The following is a 26,654-nucleotide window of genomic DNA, read 5'->3' as shown; positions in this document are numbered from 1 at the left end:
CAGTTAATTTAAAAACAATAGAGGGCCTTAAGACCACATTTTCCCCTAGAAATTTTTAGGCTGTCAAAACTACATTTGGCGAGACAATTTTATCCAAAGCCATATATGCATTGTGTTGAAGGTAAACATTGTATTTGTTCATGCATTTCATGGGAATCAATCTTGTGACCTTGGCATTGCTAAGGGCCGTGCTCTATTGCAGTGGTTCTCCTGCAGAGTTCAGCTCCCACTCTAATCAAACACAGCTGGACAAGCTTATCAAGGTCTTCAGGATTGCTAGGAGATGAGTTTGATCAAGTTAGGAGCTAATGCTGCGTTCCAGGCAGGTTTTTGAGCCCGTAAATCATGACTTCAAACCGCGACTAACGACTTTGTAGCGTTCCAGGCAAGTCACGCCAAACTGCCTAAGCGCAAGGAGTTTTAGCTTAATTATTAAATTTATTATTATCCGTAGGTGCTGCCATAGTTGTTTCGTAGTTTATGTGACGTCAGAGCTCGGAACTGGGAGTACATCGATCTAGTACGAGTTCACGGGTTGGAAGTCAGGGGTTTGACTGCTGTTCCAGTGCACTTTCACGGGTATAAGGTTGGAAAAACACGGGTTACAGGTTGCCTGGAACGCAGCATAAACTCTGCAGCAAAGTGGATCTCGAAGGCCATGTTGAGAACCTTTGCTTTACTGCTTGGGGTACAGGAAATTAATATGGTTTCTTGACTTAAGGTGCGGTCACACTGCACTTTTCGTTCCATTGACTTCCATTCATACGCATGTGAATGCGTCAGACCGGAAACGCAAGCTCATGCGAAAAATTTCGCATTTCGCTGTGTTCCAAAGTTCAAGTTTGGTGAACTCTGACCTGCGAATTCGCATCACGTGAAGATGTGGGACCAGTAGAAGATCGATACGTCACAGCGTGACCTCTCTGTACAGAAATTCAAAAATGAAGGAAGCGCTATATAACTTCAGATCTAGCGCAGTGTCCTATTTTATATAACACACATTTAAAAGATTATAAAAATAAGATTAAAAAGAAGCTGCATAGTTCGCAGCGTCAGTGGAAACAGGAACAGATGGTACATTTGAATGAGGACGTTTTATAATATTTTATTGCTTAGGGTGTATATATTTACATAGAGAGAAATGCAGAGAACACAATATAATAAGACGCTTTCGACGCCGTCGCAAAAGACACAGTACAAGCACATATTAATCCATGTTGTGATTGTTGAGACCGTTTTATCTTGCTCCCGCACATTCGCAGCGGCGTCCGAAATAATTTTGCAAGTTTAAAGTCTAGTGTGACCGCCCCTTTAATTTAAATTCATTTACTTGTCAGATGCTTTTATCTAAAGTGATATTGAAAACAATACGTGTGATGCCAACATACCATAATTCAACTGAGTACTAGAATACTACATTATTCTCATCCATATTTTTTGTCAGAGTATAAGGTTGAGTTCTTTAGAGATTGAAAACATGCTTGATATTAAATAAGATCAGGGGTCTGGGGACCCCCTTGGGGCCACCAGGGGGTGCAAGAATTTCTGCCAAAAAAAAAGAACCAAAAGAAAACTGATTTTAAGGGCAGTCAAAGTTAAAGTCAACTAGAGATATTAATAAAATGGTTAACATGGCTTTAACATAATACAAAGTTGAATACTGCTTCATGCCACTTTCTTAAGGCTGAACAGACATCATAGGATTAATAGCTATTATTTTATTCTATTGATAACCCTTTTTTAATACTAAGACATAACATTATATATATATATATATATATATATATATATATACTGTATGTGTGTGTGTGTGTGTGTGTGTGTGTGTGTGTGTGTGTGTATTAAAATAAGAATTTAAATCTCTTTTCTTTGTACTGTGTATACGTTCCAGAATAGTTTGTCATCTTTCTGTGAAATCTCTCCTCGCCGTAGTCACCTTAGGGAGTTTGAATGGTACTGTGCTCTGCAAATTTGCTTTTGAATAATATTTATAGCGCAAAAATTGTTTCAGTTTAAGTGAATATGTTTTTTTTTTTTTTTTTTTGCTTGTTAGGTTAACATAACATTAAAAAAATGGCATCAAAAAGTTAGAAAACCCCTGTTTTTAGAGCGCCGGCTAAAATAGAATCTTCTATGACATCCAAACTATCAGGACTTTTAAATCTAAATACAACCTTTTTATTTAAAAATGAAGACTTACATATAAGTACAACAGCAGAAAAAGTGTAATAGCTGTGATTTGGGTAAGAATTTTTGAGGATTTGTAAAGCGTTCTTACCCTCTTGACAGGTCTTTTTGTCACTTTCCCAGTTTGCATTAACAGAAAGACTACAATGTTCATAAATCCGATGGGAATAGTCTTCCACTGCTGTCATGTAGCCTGACCTTTTCTATTAACATAAGGTTGAGTCCATATTGCAGCCTATTGCAGCCAAGATCCACCCACTTAGACAGGAAGACACTCTTATTTTTTGAACAGTCTATAAATAGAAGAAAATATGAAGACATTCTGACTAAAGAAATACCTAAAAAAATCTGAATTTTCGTCAGTCTAAAAGTAATAATACAGCCCTTTTTTCCTTTTATCCAAACATGAATCTGATTCTTTCTGTCACCTTTGACCCTGACTCAAAGCGGTCATGGGTTCTCCGCACTAGTTTTCTTAATGAAGTCATGAGGGCTGATTAGCATGTTTTTTGCTGTATGCGTCTCTAATTGCTCATTTGTTAAGATGCCATATTTAAATGTCAGTCAGGCAGCACATATCAGTGAGAGTCTAATTATGCAGATTTAGTTAACACGCTGTCATTAGAGAAGTGAATGGACAAATTAAGAGGACATTTAATTGGTTTCTCTTAATGGAACCATCTCTCTGGCGTTATCTTCATGTCTATGACCATTATTTCAGCACCATAAAGCTACCCCACTGTATACAACACTGTATATTTACGACAATTTAAATACGAACGTTTACTGACTTAGGTCAAACACAAGTGCATTACTGATACATTTAAATGCATGCTATATATACAGTATATGCAACATTTAGCCATCTGTGGTTATACTGAGTAATAAAAATATATATATTCAGTGTCTAGACGATGTTTTTCACATATTGTTTTTTTAAGGCGTGCTATGCCATGACATGTTTTATTCATATCTTTTCTGATGTTTCAAGCTTTTCTGCCTCTCTAAGGAAAGATGAACAATAAATGTTGAAAACTGGGATGAATACGTTCAACTAAATCTGCCTGTCGTGTCCCATTTAGTAGATTTCCTACTGATGAAGCGTGTTCATATAAATTAGTTTAGCAACACAAACCACCACCCCAGGCTAGTTTTAGGAGAACCTGACACAGCTCTATATTGAAAAGTTTGATATTTTAATAGCGTCGGGTTCAGACTCTAACCCGCAGAGCCCACATGACCACTGCCGCTCTGCAGAAGAGGTGGAAGTACAGTAATTAGTGATGTGTTTTAGTCACTTCATGTTTGTTTGTCATGTTAATTCCACCCACTGACTGGCACATGAGATGATTTGGTGATACTCATAGTGCTGGCATCTGCAGATGAAGGTTCCAGCTTGATCAGATCTCTGCTTTCTGCTGTGTTGCTTACAGTAAGAGCTGAGCTCAAGTGACACACTCACATCTATTCCGGGAAATTCTGTTAGGAAAGTCACAAGATAGTGTGCTGGCCAAAACATCTGATGCCGTTCATGTCATGACCAATCACATGTTACACAAAATGTATAAAACTTGATTGATTATATTATGTGATTTATAGACCATTTACTCAATTTTATTTATACTCTACATGTTTAACCTAATGCTTCATCTCTGAATATATAAGCATCACCAGTTCTCATGGTTAGAGTTTTGCGCCGCCTTTTTTCGTGTTTTAGGGTTAGCCCCGATCCTGGATTCTTCTGTTCATCTCAGAGTTGTTGTCATAGTAACAGACCTGTGAGCTCCAGAGGTTTGTTTAATGTAAACAGAATAAGATTGTGGATTTATAAACAGAGTTGATACTGTCTGACCCAGATGCTGTATAAATCTCACGAACAGTCTGTTTAAACCAACAATACGTCATTTAGATTTAGAATAAAATGCAACAATGACATCATACACAGGATTTACACATACCTGACATTTCTAAATACAGAGTTTGTGTAATAATCAGTGTGATCAGCTGAAGTTTAGCATGATTTCATTGGTGTTTTATCGACCACATACTGTAAGAATGCAAGTTTACAAAAGCCTTAATATATGCTATCGTGCAACCCAGGGTCATAGTTAAAACTAATATCATAAAATTTTTTGAATGGAAACAAAACGTTTACTGATATAAAATAAAATATAGAAGTCAAACTTACTTGATTACAGCCATTTATATAAATATATATATTTATTTTTTTATTTTTTTATTTTTTTTGGACACTGATGCAATTTTGTATCATTTTGACTGTATGCCACCAGAACAAATAATCAAGATTTAAATTGACGTGCAGACTTCAAGCTTTAATTCAAGAAAAAAAGCTTGGCAATTACAACCATTTTTATCCACAGTACATCCCATTTTTAGGGGCTCAGATGTAATTGGACAAATAAATATAATCATAAAATGTTGATTTTAAATATTTTGTTGAGAATCCTCTGCCTTAAGTCTGGGACTCATGGGTTTCCTTCTTTGTGCTGCTTTGCCAGGCCTTTACTGCAGCTCACTTCAGTTGTTGTTTGTTTGTGGGTCTTTCTGACTTCAGTTTTGTCTTCAGCAACTGAAATCCATTGGGTTGAAATCAGGAGATTGACTTGGCCATTGTAGAATATTCCACTTTTTTACCTTGTTTTATGTTTTGGTTCATCGTCCATTTGTACTATATAGCACCGCCAAATCAACTTTGCTCCATTTGAGCTGAGCTCACAAGTGCATTGTTTTTTCCTCAGAATTTACCAAACTCTAGATTTTTTTTTTCACTCCAAATGTCCCTGCTATCTCTGATGGATCTGTTTTGTTTCACTTGTATGGAGAGATCATTTGACCGCATAATGTGGGTTCACAACAACAGCTTCCAAATGCAAATGGCACAGGCACACTTAAAATGGCACACTTATGACCCTTGAAAAAGGGGGAGGTATATTAAAGAGCTGTAATTCCCTAACCTTTCACCTTGCCTCCGATTTTGATGGGAGTACCTTCAAATGAAAGCTTAGAGTGTACAAATTAAGCCCATATTTATTATATAACTGTAACTTTAATATGTTTTGGTCAGCAGCTAAAATAAAAAAAAATTGTGCCTGTGTCCAAATATGCTTGGACCTGATATATAATATACAGTGCATTTAATATACATTTTAAAAAATTCAATGGAGTTTAGATCGCACCCAGTGGCTGTTTGTGGTACATCGCCCTAAATAAATACTCAAAGAAACCTTTTTTTTTTCATATCAACTTCAAATTTGGGACATAACTTATTTAGACATTAGGCTTTAATTTTATAGTAATTTTAGAGTAAAACCTGTTATGTAAATTATTATATATAAACTAAAACTAGTAAAGTGTATTTCTTTACATTAGATTGAAACTTCTATAGCTTTTTAATACTGTAAGTTTTTAAATCATTTTGCAATAATCTGCTGATTTTCTTATTTAAAAAGAGACTGACCTTATCTGTATCTTATCTTAAGGTCTGTATTCCAACGTGTTGATAAATTACAACAATATAAGTTTAGATAGTGCACTTTCATACCTATTGGGAGGCGACAGTTAAGGGGTTAAATCTCTTTTGAAAATTTGCTAACAGTTTTAGATATGCATGCATCTTTTATGTATTAAAACAGAGACCACAGGGCCATTTGAAATGAACTAGTGAAAGTGGAAAACTTCTGAAACATCTAAAAAATATACTCTCTTCACAATGATTTTTGACTTCCTTCATAAGCACATTCATCAAGAAGAAAACGATTTACAGTCATTTGAAAGTGAATGCACTATACTGCCCCTTCTGCATCACATTAACTTCCACATCACATTCATCCTGTCCTGAAATCTGATTGGCTCTCATTCATTCGGCTCATGTCTGTCTGGATGCATATGCTACAGCCACAACTCCTGATAGGACAGCAGAGCAGCGCGTGAACACAGCACAACGCTCCAATGATGCTGTGACTTGTGTTTAGGGGGCGGAGGGGTGGATGGGGGTTGGTACAGGGGCAGGGTGGAGTAAACACTTCAACTGGGATACAAATGATCAGCTGGAGGGGAGAGTACCATGAAATGCAAAACACATTAGTAGGGATGCTCATTTTAGAACTTTTAAAGAGGAAATTCTAATATTAACACACAGTCAGAGTTTAGCTTAGAATTTATTTTACACAAGCAACTGAACCAAGCTATTCAAACAAGTAAACACAATAAATTGTATCTTTAGCGATAGACACCAGATGCCATGTTAAATGATGTTAGCAACAAAAAATGTTATGATAAGGAGATACATAAGGAAATCTACAAGCAATGCAGACCCACAGAAGTAGAAGCACTGTTGTAGACCACTAATAAAAGCAGTTCAGAGGCTCATATTTGCATTTTAATAGCTGGAGGGATTTGTGTTCATTTAAGCTATGTGGGGGTGAGGTCTGTGAGGGGCAAAGGGGGGGTGTTTTCACAGTCCCAAACCTTAACATCATTCATACAGCTCATGCTTAATCAAAACTCTCTCAAAATAATCAAAAAAGATATTTAAGAACAGCCACAGTATTTGATTTGCACATAATTTATTACTAGAATAATATATACATAGATGTTCATAAACATTTCATGGCAGTCAGTACCTTGCCAAAATGTCAGGATTTTTATTAACTGTGTACTGTGTTCTGCTTTTTATGCATAGGGTACTTAGCAAACAAAATAGAGGTTTCCAAATAATTCAAGCCGCCTTCTCTTCATGAAGTAAAACAACACACTTGATTTACACTCCATGAGTGTATCTTAATCAACAAAATTGAGTGAGCATTGGAAACTACAGTAGTTCTGCTGTTTTGTATAGATGTGTGGGAGCGCGCATGACTCCATAACTGAGGGAGCGCGTTCACGTGACAGAGGAAGGGAGAGTTCTTCTTTTCACTGCTCCATCCGGGAACTTTCCGAATTAGCATTGACAACCAAAGCGCAACTTTTTCCCCAGGCAAAGTGAAATCAAGCCGCGCACTCGGACAAAATATAGTTCCACATTTTCAACTCAAAGTCTTAAAAATAAAGCCGTGAGTAGCGTACAGGTCGGATAGGCATTTGTCGTGGGGATGTCGGAGTGGATCTATGTGACTGCTGAAATCTTTAGCTCGCCTTTTGAGCACTTTTGTTTACACTGGCGTAAAGTGGGTGATGAGTCTCGCGGCCAGTAAAGAAGCGAGAACTTGCTGTGCAGCCCGAGTAGTTCTTGCGATTGTTATTGTTGCTTTAAAAATATTTGTATTACGCCACAAATAACGCGGATCGCGTCGAAAGTGGGGGAAAAGTGCTTCTGGAGTCGAAATATGGAGCTACAAGGCCTTCAAGAAGCATTGAAAGTAGAAGTCCAATGTCATCAGGTAAATAAAAATGGCATTTTGTTGAAGCTTTCCCGGGACTTCTTATGTGAATACACGCTGGAAGACAGAAATCCGCCGTGTGCGAGCGTTTTAATTTGGCTGAAGTCGTAGCCTTTTTAGAGTGATACAACGGTAACATTCTTTCGCCTTTATGACGCCATAATCACTTCGAGCGCAGATTGTTAAAACGCTCTTTGATGCACTTTAACGCGTGCGGTGTTTTTTTGCGATTTGGACTAATAATGCGGCGGTTTTGTGTAGCGATCGGGACGAGACTTGAATATTTATGAGGTTCAAACGGACTCGCTGCTCGTCGCTTTGTTCCTCCTTCATATCCTAACTTGAAACACTTTAAACGAAACGTTTTTTCGTCGTTTTATTTTGTTTAGAAACTAGTTGCACAAATGAAGGACTCACAGGTAATTCATTTTATTTGAAGCGTTGAAGAATGGGGCATTTACATTGGGTGAGAAACTTTGTCGGCATCAATAGTTCTTACTGTCGTTCGCTACGCTTTGTCCTTTACGTGACTTTGCCAAATAACACAAACGGTTTTGTCAAGTTTTGAAAATATTTGGCTTTTTTTTTGTTCTTTGGTCCGGAATCGTATTGATCCTGTATGCATCATTTTATGACGTTGAGTTTAAGAAACACATAGCCTAGATTAAAGGGGAGGCAGAGTAACATCTTTAAGTGGAAAAACAAGTAAGGATTCAAGCATGTTTCGATGTAATTAGTGATGAAATTTCGCGTCATGCGTGTTAGAAACCTATTTTCCTCCACCAAGTGGATTAAAACTATTAGAAATAAGTTCAATCTGCTTTATTTAACACAACAAGATTGTATTGGTACGGTAGTTAATTGTTTGACACGTCCATTTTAGTTGGCCGACATGTTTCTTGGGAGTTTGTGAAGGAAGTTGCTTAACGTTACTTCCTCGGACATGTTGCATTAGAACATCGCTGTTTAGCGTGTACTTATTCGATACTTTATCGACAGTCTTTATCATGGAGTTATTTTTCTTGGTCACATGACGACGTGGTCGAATTTGATTCGATCCCTGCAGTTCACTTTCACTTTTTTTATAATCGCGACTCAGAAGCAAGGTCATCTATAGCAATTATTTATAGGTTTATAGGTAATTTGTCTGTTTGGCCTTGTTCTGAAGCGTTTGTTAGAGATCCTCTCAATCTTGCACTGAATTCCTCTGTCAGAATGAATCCTCAGAATTTTGAGTTCGTTCGATGGACGTTCTATTCAGAACGCAACGTTCAGCACCTCGGACAGCGGCGCACGCAGCATCACAGCGTGTTTGTATTGTGTATTTGTTAAATGTTTGTTGTTAGGCTTTCTGCTGTTCCTCAGTTTGATAGTGGAAGCTTCCATTTTGTGCTGAAGGGGTGTTGGTTTCTTCCTAACATGGAGCAAAAGTCTGCAGAGTTTCTGGCTGGGGGAGGGCTCATTCATGGCCATACTAAAGAGGGGGAAGGGAGGAGAAAACACTAGTCAGCATCACACAAGGCACTACACACAAGCCTCTGTAGGCCTTATAATACTTATTATGAGCTTCTTGTAATTAATAGTGGCTATCACAGCTAGAATGCTTAATAATATTTACTTATTCCTTCTTAGGAGTAAAATAATGCATTGAATACTAAAGGAAAGGCTTTAAAATACATTAAAATACACAACACGTTATGTTACCTAATATAAGTGATGTCTATTTCATTTATAACTATAGATCATGTAATCATATCAAAGGATATACAGTATTATACAAGTATCATAATAATGTCTATTATGGATAATGCTTTAATAACACACATGTAATGCATTCAGAGCTCTAAGACTAAGACATTTCAAAGTGTATTATTAATACATAGCTAATTGCTAACCTTTAAAAAAAAACACACACACAGGCTTTCATAACCCATACAAAAGCTGTGTCTTTGCAGTACAGTTTGTTCAATTTCATGTCCTGCTTACATTAAGAAGTGAATTATGTAGGCTGTTATAAATGTGTGGACAGTGTGCAGTGTTTTAATAGAAAATCCAGAGTATTGCAAACCTAACCACAGCATTTTAATGAAAATGTTGAGTGAATTCATGTAATCGGAATGAAATGTCATTAAGCTTATTCAGGTTATGTATTAGGCGAACATCTAGTCTATCTAGAAATACGTTGAACTATAACAGAACATTTTTATTTTGTACTGACCCATCCTCTTTATATTTCACTTGAACTTTGGTTTGAAGGAGGTTTAAAATGCAGATGAACAGGGGAAGCAAACCTTCCAGCATTTATTAGCTGAGAACATCATAATTGTGTGAAGCCTTTGTAAGTATCTTGTGTTCCCCGCAGGGCAAACGTCTTTTATCCATACATAAATATCTATCTTAGCTTGTGAGTTTTTAATACATATTGCGTGAGAGGGTTTTGTGTTGTTGTCTTCTTGCTAGCTGTTGCATCACTGATCCAGAAACGCTCATAAACTTGGTGTAAGTCTTAAGCTTTGATTTGTTCGCTTCTAATAAATTTGTGGTCTTACAAATCCTTCCTAAAATGATCCCTCTGTGTGTGTTCTTGTTTGTCCCTCACGCACGGTGTAAAATTAACTGTATTGTTTTTGCCTCTTGGAATGGAGTGAGATTTCTGTCCTGCAGAGATGGCCCAGTTTTCGTTATAGTAAAGGAAAGGCTACATTTGCATTGTCTGTTTATTCAGATGCTGTAACCCACATTTCCATGTGACAAATGAGTAGTTCACCCAAAATCTCATTTTATAGAGAGCGAAGAAAGTACAGGTTTACAGGTTGCATACGTTTATTGAATTAGCGCAAATGCAAGTGACTTGTATCTCTTCGCCTGAAAGCAGTTCGGCGTTCTGTCCAAAGTGATTTGTGTAGCTCTGTCCCACGGACTGACAGCAGCTTTAATATGTAAAAACATCTGATTGTATATTAGTGAAATGTGACCCTGGACCACAAAACCAGTCATAAGTAGCATGGGTATATGTTTGTGTCAGTAGCAAATATTTGTTCTTTTCAACATCTAAAGATGTTGCATGAAGATATTTTGTAAATTTCCTGCCGTCATCTTCCTGCATCATGAAATGGCTCTTCATGGTACATGTGGGAAATCTATGAAACTGTTCTTCAAACGATTTCACTCAGTGTTTTTCTAAAAATCTTATTGGAGCAGAATATCACAGTTACTAGAGGTTTCAACATGCTTTCTCATTTAAAGTGCATGCAATCCATTATATTGGAAAGATTGATATTTTGGAAAGTTCATTCAGATTGGATTTGACACACTGGTCTTATCTAATGGTAACACATATTATTGAGCGCAGTAGTGTGAAGCATTCAAGTTCAGGCATGACTGTGTCACCTACACAAACTCAGGCCCAGATTGAAGCTCATCGTGTGAGGATATAAGACATGAAGAAAACATCCAAAAACACATGATGGATGACCAGCTTTATTTTAATTAATTGAATTGATTTGTACTGTTTTTGATCTGTGCTCGTGTCTCATAGCAACACTGTCTGCGGTAAATCATTCATGTGGTTATTTCTGTTGATGTATTTCACTCTATTATTGTGGAACGCTTCTATAGCCATTCATTCACAATCTCATAAGACATTAAGTTGTGCGAGTGATTCGTGCCTTGCTTTTTAAAGGGGTGTGAAGCATTAGAGGTTTTAAGATCAAAGTAATCAAGATGTCATCTTCATTGTCTTAATATTCTACTCAAGATAGCAGTGCTTTGCAAAGATGTGGTTTGCATCCAGTTGGAAATATCTACAGATTCTATGAATTGAATTTAACTATGTCTTTAGATTTGTGTCTCAGTTGCTTTCGTCAAAGAAAATGATGACTAAATATAGTCGTCAACGAACATTTATCACGTGACGGAGATGAGACGAGACGCAACGTAAATGCTGGTCATGTGACGATTACTATATTTAAATGTATAATGCAATATTGTTGACGTATAAAAACGAGACTAAATGTGGTTTACAAAATAAAAACTATGCTAAAATTTCTCTTAATTTTCATTCACCAAAATAAGACGGAATGAAATGTGATTACGTTATTTTGTCTTGTTTAGTCGCGTTATTATTATTATTATTATTATGTTGCAGTATTTCTGTTACCTGTGTCTAACTTCAGGGGCTGCATCAGGTTGCACTGCGCAGACGCAAACGACGTCACTTCCTCAAGCCCCCATCGCAACATTATTTAGAAGTCTACAACAAACAAAGTTAAGCGGGATTTATACTTTGGCCTGGCTCCGCTTCGCAAGCCTACGCTGACTGAGAAGGTTCCTTTCCAAACGGACGAGGCTTGTATACTTGTCGCGTTCACAGTTGCGCTATTCTTTGAAATGACAGGGGAGTGACGAGGAGTAACTGTCCTCTAAAACCGTCAGGAATCACTGATGAGAAGAAGTCATTTGTCCGTATGGCCAGTTTAAGCCTTGTGATGAATGAGTTGATAAATTAATAATTTCTTTATGAACAAACTTAAAATAATCTTAAACTATTGGCTGTATTTTGCATCAAACACAGGAAACGGTAAGCAGATTAAGCAAAACAATGCAAAAAAAAACATTTTCCATCAAAAAGCACCTGATGGAGTTTGAACTTCACATTAAACTGCTTCTGTTTTACACAAATGCTGGCAAAGACGTGTATAAACTAAACTAATAAAAACTAAAAATGACAGCTTCACACAAAGACTAGACTAAAACTAAAATTAAAACAGGATACCAAAAACAATACTTCTCAATAAATACACAACATGTCAAACATTACACATGGTCTTGACTCTGTGGTAAACTAAACTATATTTCTGTAACATATTTAATGTGTTTTCTATTTAAATCTCATAAAAAAAGCATGTATGTATATTCTTATAAAAACATATAATGACATATGAACAGCCAATATTTTAATACTGTTAGTCCCAGTACCACAGCTCTCTACACTCAGAGTACGCAGTTTGCATAGGGCACCAACTCCCAGTGGGCACCATCCCAGTTGATCAAAAAAAACAACAACTTTGTTCTATATTAATATTCACATATACATGTACATATACATAAATAATTTTTGGACTGTTGATGTTAGTAAGATGTTTTAATATCGGAAATAATTTCACCATCACCAACAACGCATCTGACTTTAATGTTCTATTTTGAGCCCTTATAGTAGGGTCTCCTTTTTTTCTTTTGAGGGAGGTGGCACAACAATATTATTTTGTTTAGGGCTCCCATTTGGCCAGCAAAAGTCCTGTAAAATGTAAATGTTTTTTCCCCAAAACTTGTGTACTACTTTCTGGATCTTCAAAATTGTCCTAGTATAGTTTTGTTGTTGTGTTTTGTTGGAGGAACAGACTCAAGTAGTTATTTAAAAAATAATGTTATTTTCTATAATGGATCTAAAATTTTATTTTCATTTATTTTATTTATTTTTTTGACCAAAGCTAGACACAAGCTTCAGACGAGGGGAATGTTTTCAGTGAATGAGGACTTTATTTCAGTCTGTTCCTAACACTCAGATTTCACACAACTTCAGAAGACTTGGAATGCTGAGCACGAGCCATATGGACCATTTCTATGAAGCTTTTCTGGTGCTTTTTTTGTCCTTTTCAGAGCTTGACAGATGCGGTCACTAAGAACTGTTCATGAGTGCATGAGGTTCGTTCTGTCATTGAAATGCATCTGAGCTTGATGTCTGATTCAACACTTTGGATTTCTGTGCTGTGAGACTGTAATGAGCTAATAAGGTAACGAGATTAGATCATGTTAGATGACCAATAGGATTACTTGATTTGAAGTCAACGCTTTCAATGATGACTGTATGGCTCTGTTCCAAAACCTACTTATGGTGCCTTTTGTTTGTCAGTGTTACTCTAGCGTATGACTGGTCCAAAGCTATTCTTTCTTTTGATCAGTAATTTATTGTTACACAGATTATGACCATCAGTAGCAGAAATAGAGTAAGGTATGAATGTGATTTGCATGAACCCTGTTTCTCACTTTTTTATGATATGATGTGCACTACAGGTTCTACTCTCCAGATATTTGTACCTATACCCTCACAGTTACCACAACAGATTTGCAGGTTATGGCCCCAAAAGGATATCTGTCTATCTGCCTAATTTTAAGATTTATATTTGAATTGATTTAACATTAGTTTTAACATTAATAAACTTAATGTGATGCATATTTAACCGGTCATACCTACATGAAGAAATAGGTAAGATTTCTGCACAACAAAATAATGAACTATCTACAACTCTTAGATTAAAATGAAATAATCATTAAAAAGAATAACTCCATTTTCTGCTTAGAATCAGAATAAATCTGGTCATGGCGAAAAATTCCGTTTATTCCATTAAAGAGTATGAACAAGGTTGAACATGCAATATTCAGTTAGTTACAGATTAGCCACACATTGGATGGTTTTTGTGTACATTTCAGGAGAGGGCGTGTCTTGTCAAATGTCCCACCCTCTTCTGCCTTCTAATCTGCATGCTTTTCTAGGCCGTCCGTAGTGGATGCATTATTGAAGTGCCCTTAAAATACATAAAGACTGTTTAAAGATTGATGAGATAAGGTTGTGTCGTTACGCTTCTGTGATGCTGCCTCTAGTGTTATTGGGGCGGCAGGGCAGTGCTTTAGTAGGTCACTCACCAAAGGTTGATACAGTTTCCACATGTGTCCAAGTGTTTACTACTGGCCACAGACTTTCTTTAAAATAAAACGACTGCTTCTGCTGCAGTCTATCAGCTTATTTCCTTCTGAAGTGCTGATTCAGCTCTTGAGTCATACCATGAAAAACTGATTTTATTGATCTTAATGAAATAAAACACAGGCTTTGAGCAACGTGTGGTGCTCAAAATGTCCTTTCTAGTCCAAAAAAGAGCCTTTCTAAAAAAAAAAAAAGAAATTGTACATGTGACTAATTTTTCCGAATTTGTTTGTACTGAAAATTTTCTGGTCTTTCAGTTTGGCATGCGTACGGATTTTGTGTCCTTTGTTATTTGCGTGTTGTTAATTGCAAAATTGACACAATTTATATAATAAGTGAGTACACCATGAATCCATTTTCCAAACCTTGTTTTGGCCCCGAGGCTATTAGCCCTGCCCAGCCCGTTTTAAGCCCTGACTCGCACTGGCCCGTCAGTGGAAAAGTGGCTAATGCTAAATAAAGTCATATTTTTTGTTATTTTTGGAATGTATATGAGAAGCATTAAACATGCATGCAGTTGCCATACTGTATTAACCTGTTAGCCAGCACCGCCCATTATGGGACTCGCAGCTGAAAGTGCCTTACCTAACTTAAAATTCTAATTTCTTACTTCAGTGTGTTACACACACAATTTTTTATTATTTTAAGGGTCTTTAAAAAGAAGACCCTTTGGGTTTAATGGACTTAATGCTCAAAAATATTAAAAGTTATAGACACTGAAGTGCCTTTGAAATTATTTGTATTGTTTTTTAATTTGATATAAAAAAAAAATCAGTCCTGGAGCAATCTAGTAAAGTTACAAAGTCATGTCTCATTTCTATTTCAAATCTGAAGAAGATACCATGGAAAATGAGATTCCTGCAACCATTTTTCCGAGACTATGTCTAGTAACCCCCCCCCCCCCCACACAAATATAAAAATATTTACCAACTGTATTGAAGGCTTCTAAAAACTATTTTAGTCATTAAACATACTTACACTATTATGTTTTTACTGCATAGGTTTTTCAATTATAAAACAATAGACAGAAACTTAGCCATCATATAAGTGATTCATAAAACCGCTGATTTGCACTCAAACAGATGTTAATCATGCAGATACAGTCACATTCAACATAAAACACACTCACACATATATGAAAACTGTTCAAAAATAAAACAAATAAAGAAAAAATGGCGATCTCTATAAGTTCCGCCTCCATCAGCTGACAGGTGCATCAGAGCGCATCACGAGCCCTCAAGAGAGAGTGGCAGAATTCAAATAAACAATCTTCCATCTGTCTTTCACTTTGTTTTTGTTTATTTTGGTGGATCGTCTCATTCTGTTTGTGCCACTGTACGCTACAAAACCATACTGTTTTTTTTTACTACCAAGACACAGTTTCTGAGCATGAGTTACAGTTCTGTCGCTGAAGAACTGAAACGTAAACAAAGGAATTATCATCCATATTACAATGTTATTATTTTGTTGGACTAAAAGTGCTCTATGAGATGTCGTTCAGTGGACCCTTACCTTCCAAGCTAAAATGGGATTTACAGCTGTGGATGTGTTTATGACTCGTTATTACGACGAATCTGGTATGTACTGCGTTTCTAATGTTCATGTTTTTATGTGTACTGCTAACACAAATCTAGCAAATACAGTCTTTATAAGCTTTCCATTGATAAACAGCGATCTGTCGTCGATGCTTGAGGCTAAGATCTTTATAATGATACATAGTTTGTCGAGATTAAATTTGTTCTGTTGTTTTCTGTGGATTGTGTGCCTTAAAGGCCGTGTTGCAGGTTAAACACCACTTTCGATTAATGGGTACATAAATCACTCAAGATATGTGTATCATTTTTAAAATGTCTCAAAAATGGGCTTAAATACCTATTTTTTTAAGTTTTTGGTATAAACGTTTTTTTTTACGCAACTCGGTGATGACGTCATGTTGGGGAGAAGTCGAGGAAAGGTTGCCTCAGTCTAGTATGATGCAGCGTTTCAGGCAACCCGTAACCCGTGTTTTTCCAACCTTAAACCCATGAAAGTGCACTGGAACGACAATCAAACCCGTGACTTCCCACCCGTGAACTCGTGTCTCATACTAGATCGATGTCCTCCGAGTTCCGAGGTCACACAGCACGCGAAACAATGATGACAGCCCCTACAAATAATACTGCCTGCGGATGCAGTGTTTAGGCAAGTAGTACACGCTGAAAAAACGATTTTAGGTCAACGTTGCAATAAAATAAATAATCTAGTTACAATTCCTTGCGCTCAGAAAGTTTGGCGTAACTTGCCTGGAACTGTACAAAGTCGTTAGTAGTGGTATGAAATAGTGATTACGAGCTCCAATACCTGCCTGGAACGCAGCATCAGAACTATAGCGAATGACTGGGATGAGGAAGAGGTGGTAAGAGCCAACATGTATGATGGCCCGCAGCTGTGTATTTTCGATCGAGCCAGCCGTGAGAGGGCAAATGATGAATTGGCAAGAACTGATGTCCGTTAAAGCCTATGCATGGTCCGAGGAGAATGAGTGGAGAGTTGGTGAAGTGTCCTGGTGAGTTGCTATCATTTAGCATCGCAGCAATGAGCACTGGAGCTAGTTTACGAGCAGCAGTGCACAATAACGACACACACACACACATATATGATTTTATTTATTTTTTACTGTCATTGAATAGCACAGAGTGAAAAATCTATGTTTTCTTTATATCTAGTGGCAGTGATCATGAGGTTAGTTCAGAGAAGTACCGGTAACCTTTGTCATAGTGTCGTAGAACTGGTAAATTTTGTCTTTGTCATCTAGAAATAAAAGGCATCATGCTAGCTATATGGACGTTTCTAAGCGTTTATCTCGTCCTCCGGTGAAAATGTTGTTGCAAACGTAGCCGCGTGTGTGTCGCTGTGTTTGGCAGGTGCTTGTGTGGGTGCCGTCCCATGTAAACTGCGTTAGAAAGCTTGTGCTGTAGGGAAGTGAGTGCGTTTGGGTCGCTATCTCTCTATCTATCTGTCTGTCTATCTATCTATATACTGTATCTAGTCTATATATATGTATTTATCTATTTATCTATAATCTGCGTTCTGCGCTATCTGAATACTCTCGTCTCTCTAGTCACTCTCAATGCTCTCAAGGCGGCTTTGGTAAATTCTCTCCCCAACGTGACGTGATGCAATGCATTGTGGGGGAAAGGAGACCGCTGTAAGATAGTACCTACTTTTTCGTATTATATTCCGTTTTTTGATACCTAACAACATAAACTACAATGGATAACAGTTTAAATGTTTATTACCAACAAGCAAATTGCACATATTCTTTAAAAAATTAACCTTGCAACACGGCCTTTAACTTATGCTGTTGATCTTGTGGCCTTTGCTTTCATGTGTTTGTGAAGTCCATGAAAATATATGGTCTTTTAGTGGTCTTATTTTGATTCAGAAGGGTTTTCAGCTAGCATGAGATGGTAGTATGCTGTGGTCCCCACCAGGCCTCTTCTCTAGCTTGACCAAAGAATTGTATAATATAACTGTTCAAAAATTAAACAAATAAAGAAAAATGGCGATCGCTATAAGTTCCACCTCCATCAGCTGACAGGTGCGTCTGGTCAGAGGAGAACTGACCCCCCAACTGAGCCTGGTTTCTCCCAAGGTTTTTTCTCCATTCTGTCACCGATGGAGTTTCGGTTCCTTGCCGCTGTCGCCTCTGGCTTGCTTAGTTGGGGACACTTCATCTACAGCGATATCGTTGACTTGATTGCAAATAAATGCACAGACACTATTTAAACTGAACTGAGATGATGACATCACTGAATTCAATGATGAACTGCCTTTAACTGTCATTTTGCATTATTGATACACTGTTTTCCTAATGAATGTTGTTCAGTTGCTTTGACACAATGTATTTAGTTTAAAGCGCTATATAAATAAAGGTAACTTGACTTGACTAATCATAGTAAGCATCAAAACATCTGTATCCAAGTGGAGGAGCAGTGGCTCTGAAGGCCATTAAAACATTATGATTTATATACAGAGCAGAAACATTCTTGTCAAGGTTATTGGAGTATTATGGGATGGAAGTACAACATTTTTGATGGCAAAGTCTTACTTACGTTGGTATTCAAATGCTCAGCATGTTTTTCTATCGGAAATTGTTCTTATAGAAAAGCTCTGTTGAGAGTAAATGAACAATAATGAAGGTTCATTTCTGGAGAAAACATGCAGCATTTGAGTTTTCACTGCACGGAACAAAGTGTTCAGGGAATTGATTTTATTCTAGTAAAGTAAAGGCTTGACTGCTGATTCATATTTCACATTCTGTCACTAATATTCCTGGGAAGTCAAACTAATTATAAATCCAAGTAATGCAGCTTTACTGAACTCCATTTATTACGCAGTGATTCATATTCTACAACATGTTTATTAAATTAAAAAAAATGAGAGGGATAATAAAAATATATATTTTTTATATAATAATATAATTAATAAATAGTTAAATAAAATGCTGAACTGCTCACATATTCAGGATCCATACTGTCTGAATACATAAATAACTAGAAGCAGTACTGCAAGTCATTTCTAAGAAACACTTGCATATTCATGTTATTGGTTGTTACATCACTAACACTAATAAATACAGTTTTCTCATGAATGAATGAATTATGTATTTATGCATCATGTCTTCACTATAGGTTTTAAAGTGATGTGAGGGTGATAACAGAGTGATGTGTGTGAGTTGTTTATCACATATTAAACACAGTTCACTACAAAGTATCATAACAGATGGAACAGCAGTTGATCACGTTTAGTAAAGCTGTCTTGCTTTTATAGAGAAACTGAAAATAGAGAAGTATTCTCATAACTAGCTTTGTAAAATTACGGTTGAACCACTGATGTCACATGGATTTTTTTGTAAATATTTTTGCAGCGTTTTTGAGCCATGATCATGTAAGGATCCTTCATTTGTGTTTTGAAGATGAACGAGGTCATACAGGGTTGGAACGACATGAGATATGTCCAATAGATTTGTGTGATGTAGTCATTTTTAGCACTAAAAATCTAACTGAAATAGGCAAAATATATAAACTAACAATAAAAAAGGGTGACCGGCTTGAAAGGAACAAATGTGCAGATTTAGGGTGCATGCCATTCTTCTCCTGGTGTCGCTGGCGTGCAGTAGCCGGAAGGTGGCACACTTCATATTCAGCATGCACAGATGAAGCAGCAGAGCTATTAATAGCTGGAGGACAGTTTAAACACACACCGCCCTCCAGGAAAGAGTCGCGAGAGTGCTCGAGTGACTCACTGTAAATAAAGAGAGCCTCACAAGCTCTCAAAGACACTTCACATCTCCTGCCTGCAGATCTAACTTCACTTAATCCTTAAAACGCCACATGCCCCTGCTCATGGCGGTTAAAGTGTGACGGAAGACCTTTAAACGAACAGTAACGTCTTCATTACAGACACAGAAATGTAATCATATCCCGATATGATGGCGGTGGTACTGGAATTGATAGTCGGAGCTGAAGTTCAAAACTTGCAATGTGATGCAAGGCCAAAAATAAACCACTTTTTAAAACAGTGCAACTGAAGGGTGATGTGATCGTTTTCATTGATCAGCATTCGGTGGATGTCGGCGTCTCATGTGGATGGTTATTGGACTTCCTCTCAGATCCCCGGAGAATTCCCAGGAAGCTTCGGAATCTGTAAGGATTCTTTAAACCATAGTAATCTGACCATGTTAACTGTGGTAATCAAAAGTGAGATCAGCTCGACCCGTCAGATGCGTTTTCCTTCTGAGCGCTCAGGTGACACCAGACCCCTCAGAGAAAAGTAGCTGTAGTTGAACTGCTTTAAAGTAGTCATGGTGTTGCTTGTGTCTTGTAAAGCTCCAGTGTCACGATCTGTCTTCGTAGGGTGGCAGTAAAACAGATGAGGACAGAGAGGCTGTCCTTGAGCGAACAAAGAGCCGCCCATTGTAATGAATTAGACTTAGTTTTTTTTCTGACAAGGTCATTGCAACATCATGATCTTGAGTTGGCTACAGTGGCTACTTTTAAATGGAACTAAATAATCTGTTTGTAATCAGATTGACGGCTCAATCGGACTGAAAAGCCGTCATGTAAACACCTCAGTCGATCCGATTGAGCTCGATCAGAATGAAATTTGAAGGGGATTGAAGGGTTTATTCCTCTTCTAATACAATTAAAAGTTCATGTAAAAACTTGATCGGATTGAACCACAAAACTGAAAGGACTGTGCGTGTGCATTGACGGATTAATGGATAAATATAAATTTAGCTGTTAAGAACAAATAAAGAAACCGTGTAGGAGACATTGAGATCAACATTGAGATCAATATTCAAATACGCCCCGCAGAAGAACACCAGGAAATCCCAAGAGGGGTTGCTGAATAAACAGAAGATTTCACTTCTGACTAATAACGACAATTCAGTGTGACTAATAAACACACAACGCGATTCTGAACGCGATTTTGCATAGCTTGTCAGTGAACTACAGCTCTGTGTAGTAAATACTCCTCCATCTGAAAACACGCGATGGAGATTTACTGCTGATTACAGAACTGGTTTTACTGACAAGATGCGCATGACAATCGCATTCAATTAATCGTGCAGCCCTACTATTTATTTGTGTAACAAAGGCACATTAAAATAAAGTGTGATCAAATCGGTAAGACTTTATTTTAAGAACCTATTCTAACTATTACCGAGTTGTTTATTAGCATACATACTACTAGCATATTGGCTTTTTATTATTATTTATGAGCCACATATTAATGTCTTAGGGGCCGTTCACATATCGCGCCTAAAAACACGTGGAAAACGATAGGCGCGCCGCTTTCTCCTTCCAAAGCACTCGGGCAGTTGCGCCCCTGAGGTGGCTGCCTTTGCTAAGCAACCATGACGTGCTCTCTCCATGAAGACGCGGAAATTTTAGCAAAGAATAAAACGATTTGCAGCTCTAAAAATCGCTTGCAGTAGCTCTGCTACTAAATTTATTTCAAAATGGCAATCCATATACAGCTATGGTCACCTTTTCCTTCATCTTGGCTGAGCTTTCAACGTTGTTATGGGAAAGGATGAAGCTGATTGGTTAGCTCTTGTCACATGACCCGCGGTGCACTTGCGGTATTCTGAAAAGTTGAGATGTTTTTAACTCGATGCGGTGCGGAACGCGCCTGGAAAAAACGGGCGCGTCGCTTCCATTATAAGCGCGCATACCATGTGCCTACATTGGAAATAACTAACTTGCGCGCGCAAAAGACGCCATATGGCCATATATGAACGGCTCCTAATTCTGCATGACCATGTTTTAGATCACTTAATCATTCTCATACCCAAACTTAACAGCTACATTACTAACTGTTAATAAACAGCAAATTAGTTAATAGTGAATGTGTTCTCTATTCTAAATTGTTACCAAGACGAACTGAGCACAGACACCATAAGATTAAAGAGAATAATCCATCTGGAGAAATAGAAAGCTTTGTCTGGCTGATGTGTTTCCTATGGATGTGCGTTTTACCTGTCACATCCTGATCTGGGATCCATTAACATTATTTAACACCATAAGCTGAAAACAAAACATTGAATAAGAGCATGACCGTGTTTTTAACATCTCATGAATCAGTTATGAGTTAGATTTAGTCATAAAAGATATGTAGCCTCATCGTGTGGATTATTCACAAACATAGAAAGACAGGAAAACAAGAAAGAAAAATCTCTTCAGCATGATGATTATTTACTTTGTTCTATTTCTAATAACTAAAATAAAATAACTAAAATGATTACATTGATTAAAGATAATATTGTATCTTATAAAATACAAACCATAAAATAAGATTTTGGTAATTTCGCCCACTCCTCTCAGGGACACACCTTTGAAATGGTCCAACTCTCTACTAGTTAAAGAATTAAAGTTGTGTTGTGATAAAATAATGTGCCTGTTCTGACCTGTCAATAAAAATTGAGTATAGAAAATTCACCTTTATTTCTATAGCGCTTTATACAATGCAGATTGTGTCAGAGCAGCTTCACAGAAATAAAACAATTGTGGAACAGACAGTTCCGATTCTGCTGTAGAATAATGTTAATAGACGCTAGTGTCATTATTTATAATAACCTTGAATCAGATGCAGATCTACAACTGCTGTTTCCTTGAAGATGAAATGTTGCATCAATCTTTGTTGATATCAAGACATGCACTCTTTTTTTTCTATCAATATGTGAAATAATGATCAACTTCCAAGTGTTAGACAGTCTGTGAGTCCTGTGTAAATTCATTTATTTTTATAAAGCAGAAAGTAGTTTATTTAACCTTTTTTTTCTCATCACTTTTTATGGTATATACATGATTTCAAATGCACCGTATGTGTTGTTACCAGAATTATTCATAAGTAAAATTCCAGTTATAATTTTTTTATGTGGGTCGATGCAGAAATGTTTTTGAAAGAATTATATTTTTGAACCGTTTTCCCCCTCACAATGTAAAGACCGTTTTCCTAGGAAAGAAATCCAATCAAGATTTCATGTACCTTCTAGTGGAAATAAATGTTAGCAAACATTGAGGAAATGTTATGTGTATGGCACATTTTCACCTGGAAAATGACACTTGAAATGATGCAAGCCATTTGTTATACGGCAAACAGAAGAGTCCAACTGAACTGAACTCAGGCTGTCGTGCTCCACCACACACAATAAAAGAAACAAGACGTAGTTTCACTCGTCACATTCACACGCGAACGCCTGCGATAGTTCAGTAAAGATTGATTTCTCCAGCAGTCATAGAGGCTGCTGGAGCTCACATATGGCATTTCATTTGTGTGCGTGTAATGAAATAGTGAGTCACAGTGAGATGAAGTGCCTTGGTGAATCTCACAGGCAGAATGCAGAAGCATAGGCAGCTGTCTGAATATTGATCTGCAGCTTTATTAAAGCAAGGAAAGAATCAGTTTCTGAATACAAGTACGATACTGATTTTTATTGTGCTGAGAAACTAAAGAGAGCTGTGCTTTCATCAAACGTGATGAAAGAAATGAGTTTTCGGTATTTCAGATCAGTGAAATGGAGGCAGTTGAAAGACTTTGATTTGTTTATTGAATATGTTCTTGTGTTGTGTTAAAGTGACAGTATAAACAAAAATAAAACTGTAATTTACTCACCCTCCACTTGTTCCAAACCTGTATGAGAATCTTTCTTCTGCTGAACACTAAAAAATATATTTTGAATAATATATTTAACCAAATAGTTGATAGAAGTCACTGACTTCCATAGTATATTTTTTTTAAGACATTAACATATTAACAGAACTTATGAGCTTGTAGTAATGCTTCAGATAAGCTAAAAAACAATAATACTGAAAAGATAATAATACTAATAGTAGGCTAATTCTGCTACTAATAATATAAAACATGCTAGATTCTGATGAGCTGTTGGGTCATTATTCATTCGCCTATCTCGAAATTTTTCAATAATTGAACAGATATTCTTTGACACAAACTGTTAATGTATATCTGTGTATTATTATGGTGCGAATTTACCTTTACCTCAACATTAAAAACTGTAAACTAGAGCTGCAACTAACGATTATTTTTTCTGTCGACTAATCTAACGATTATTTTTTCGATTAGTCGACTAATCTAACAATTATTTTTATTACAATAAATAATTAATCTAATGTTCTTTTTTTAATTAGCTAATGAATCCTGTGGATAACTTTACAAAAAAAATATATAAGTACAACTTCTAATATAATATTTCAACCTTTATTCATTTTCAACCAATGTGGTTGAAGTTTTTACAGTATAAAATAATAAAGAGGCAAATAAAATTAGTTTACTATGGTAAATATGAGTTTATGATAGCGTTTATAATTAAACCACAGTAGCCATAAATTTACAGTAGTCTGAGACGTCATGAAATGTTCTTTAGCATCACAAACCATAAAATGTAGTCAGGGTTCTGCTATGGTTTAGCATGGTTTCCAGAGATCTGGAGCTGATTCGGGGTGGCTCGGTGGTTTGTGACTGTTGTCTCGCGGCGCGCTGTCTTTTAAGGGGCCATTCACATATCACGTCTTTTGCGCGCTCAAGTTCGTTATTTCCAATGTAGGCGTGCAATAAACGCGCTCATAATGGAGGCGACGCAGTAGCGACGCGCACGCGGTGCGACGCACTAGTTTTTTCCAGGCGTGTCCGCACCGCATCGAGTTAAAAACATCTCAACTTTTCAGAATGCCGCAAGCACAAGAATATCAGACTTGAACCAGGAAGTTGGTCACCAGATCACACGGTAACCAGTTAAACCGTAACACCGGAGAGCGCCAAGATGTTTTCCTCTGAGGTGCTCGCGCATCGCAGTTGTGCTGCCGTGGTACACCATATCGGTTTTGCAAAAGGAACAAAGGGCCATTTTAGTTGTCCTATGTTTAAAGTATTCCCATACTTTTGATAACAGTGGTCTCTGTTTTTGTGATAGAATGCAACTTTCTCCATTCCCAGTATGCCATTACGCGAGATGTAAACAAACAGTGTGACGCATCAACGCATTTCACGCACGTCGACGTATTTTTGTAGTCGACGTAATCAATGACGTCGACGCGTTGTTGCAGCACTACTGTAAACTATGGTTCAGTTGTATTTTCTGCCCAAGTGGGCAGCTCTTGGTTAGAATAAGATGTGGTGTGGACCAGATTTAATGCGATAGTCGTGGCTTGAAGGCTCTGAGCTAAAATGAGAAAGCATCTTAAAGCTCTTACTGAGGGGTTTGTGTCTTCTGATGTGTTGATTGATGTCCACACAGTCTTATCATCACAGAGAGTGGAGGATTGGCTCATGGCCTGTTGTTTGGCAGAAGGGTGCTGGTGTTGAGGCCAAATCACACAGCATGAGACCGACCCGGATTATCCCATTCTCCAGTGGGATCACCATGTGAGGGGAGGAGGTGCTCAGGTCGTTCAGATGGAACCTACTCTACATCTTCAACGGCTCTCTGGCTCCATAAATCATGGACTTTGAACTTCTCCAAAAAGAGTTTGAAGCCAAATTAAGCCCCTTTCCACTAAAAGGGTTCTGTTACCCAGACCAGAACTGTTTTGACCATAAAACCTGAAGGTCTTTACACAGAAACCACTGATGTCTTAAGAGTTTTGAATAGGCATTAGAAGATCAAATCATTGCAATCTTTGAAGCACAGTGGGATATTGATTAATTTAAAGGTTTTCTGACAGGAATCATGATGCTGGCAAAGAGAAGAGCATTAAATTGACTCCCTTAAAGGTGTCTAATATCAGAGAGCGTTTCTATTCACCAGGAACAATGAAACTGGAAGCTCAGTGTTGACATGAGAGACGTGGCTGATTTGTTTAGCCTAAGGCAAGAGAGGTCCGAGCGCTTCATTATAGTGCTGTAAAAGTCTTTAATGTGTGCATATGTCAGACCGTCAACCAACCCCTGTCTGTCAACTCACTGCTGCTGTTAAATAACCCTTGTATATGAAATATAATACATGTTATATACATATACACATCGCACTACTATTGTCATTTTTAGGTCAAACATTGTAACTGTATTTTATGAACGGATTGAGACATTTAACTGATCTCCAGATTTGCCTTCAGGAGGTGATGTTGCTCATTTGTCGTAATAACGTCAGCCAGAAGCATGAGAGTAGTCAAGTGTTCTTAAAAATAGTGTAATGGACTCATTTTTTTTTTATGCTGCAGTATAGCGTGACAAAATGCTACACTGGTTTGTGTCTGATTCATTTAAGTGAATCAGTTTGTTTAGATTTACATGAATCACAGGCATCTTTGTGGTATTTATATTTGTGTGATACCCTTAATTTTATAGGACTATTTTAATAATTTAATTCTATATACATTTGATAGCAGTGTTTTGTGTTGTGTGGTGGTTGTATTAGTGGTAATTTATTTGACTAACTTGGTAACTACAGTTCCAAACACAACATCACACCACCATTTTTGACATACTAAACACTTTTCAAAAGCATGTTAATAAAAAGCATCATTTTATACTGATGGATCTTGCATAAAACAGTTTTTATCTTCTTTTACCTATGTTCCTTGTGTTTTTGAGAGGTGGGGTGGGGTGGGGGTGGAAATGGTTCATATGGTGACATTTGGGACAATCAGCGGTGTCTTAAGGTGAATGAGACAGCAGTGAAAGGTTGTGTCCAGATGCCGGTTGTGAGGTTTCCTGTGGATTACATTGATCCACAGAAACAATAGAGCTCACCTCGTGCATTGTGAGGGAATTAATGAATAACACAAGAAGAATCTCACTTATTC

At 37.2% G+C, this 26,654-nt stretch overlaps 1 protein-coding gene across 4 annotated transcripts in view; it reads left to right on the top strand.

Moving 5' to 3' along the window:
* The window catches only part of LOC127956426 (PHD finger protein 21B-like), a 54,020-nt gene that overhangs the window by 472 nt on the left and 26,894 nt on the right, over positions 1-26,654 (top strand). Inside the window, exon 1 of one of the 4 annotated variants that reach the window (XM_052554305.1) lies at positions 7,193-7,586. The exons of 1 other annotated variant lie outside the window; for it this stretch is intronic. In XM_052554305.1, the coding sequence (XP_052410265.1) occupies positions 7,533-7,586 (54 nt within the window). In that variant the 5' untranslated portion in view covers positions 7,193-7,532. Of the gene's footprint in view, positions 1-7,192; positions 7,587-7,870; positions 8,006-26,654 lie in introns of those variants that run through there. 2 more of the 4 variants (XM_052554304.1, XM_052554306.1) reach the window with 2 other exon arrangements.

The sequence above is a fragment of the Carassius gibelio genome, chromosome B4, assembly GCF_023724105.1.
Source record: "Carassius gibelio isolate Cgi1373 ecotype wild population from Czech Republic chromosome B4, carGib1.2-hapl.c, whole genome shotgun sequence".
NCBI lineage: Eukaryota > Metazoa > Chordata > Actinopteri > Cypriniformes > Cyprinidae > Carassius > Carassius gibelio.
The sequence above is the reverse complement of the archived record's forward strand: the minus strand, read 5'-3'. Positions and strand labels throughout refer to the sequence as shown.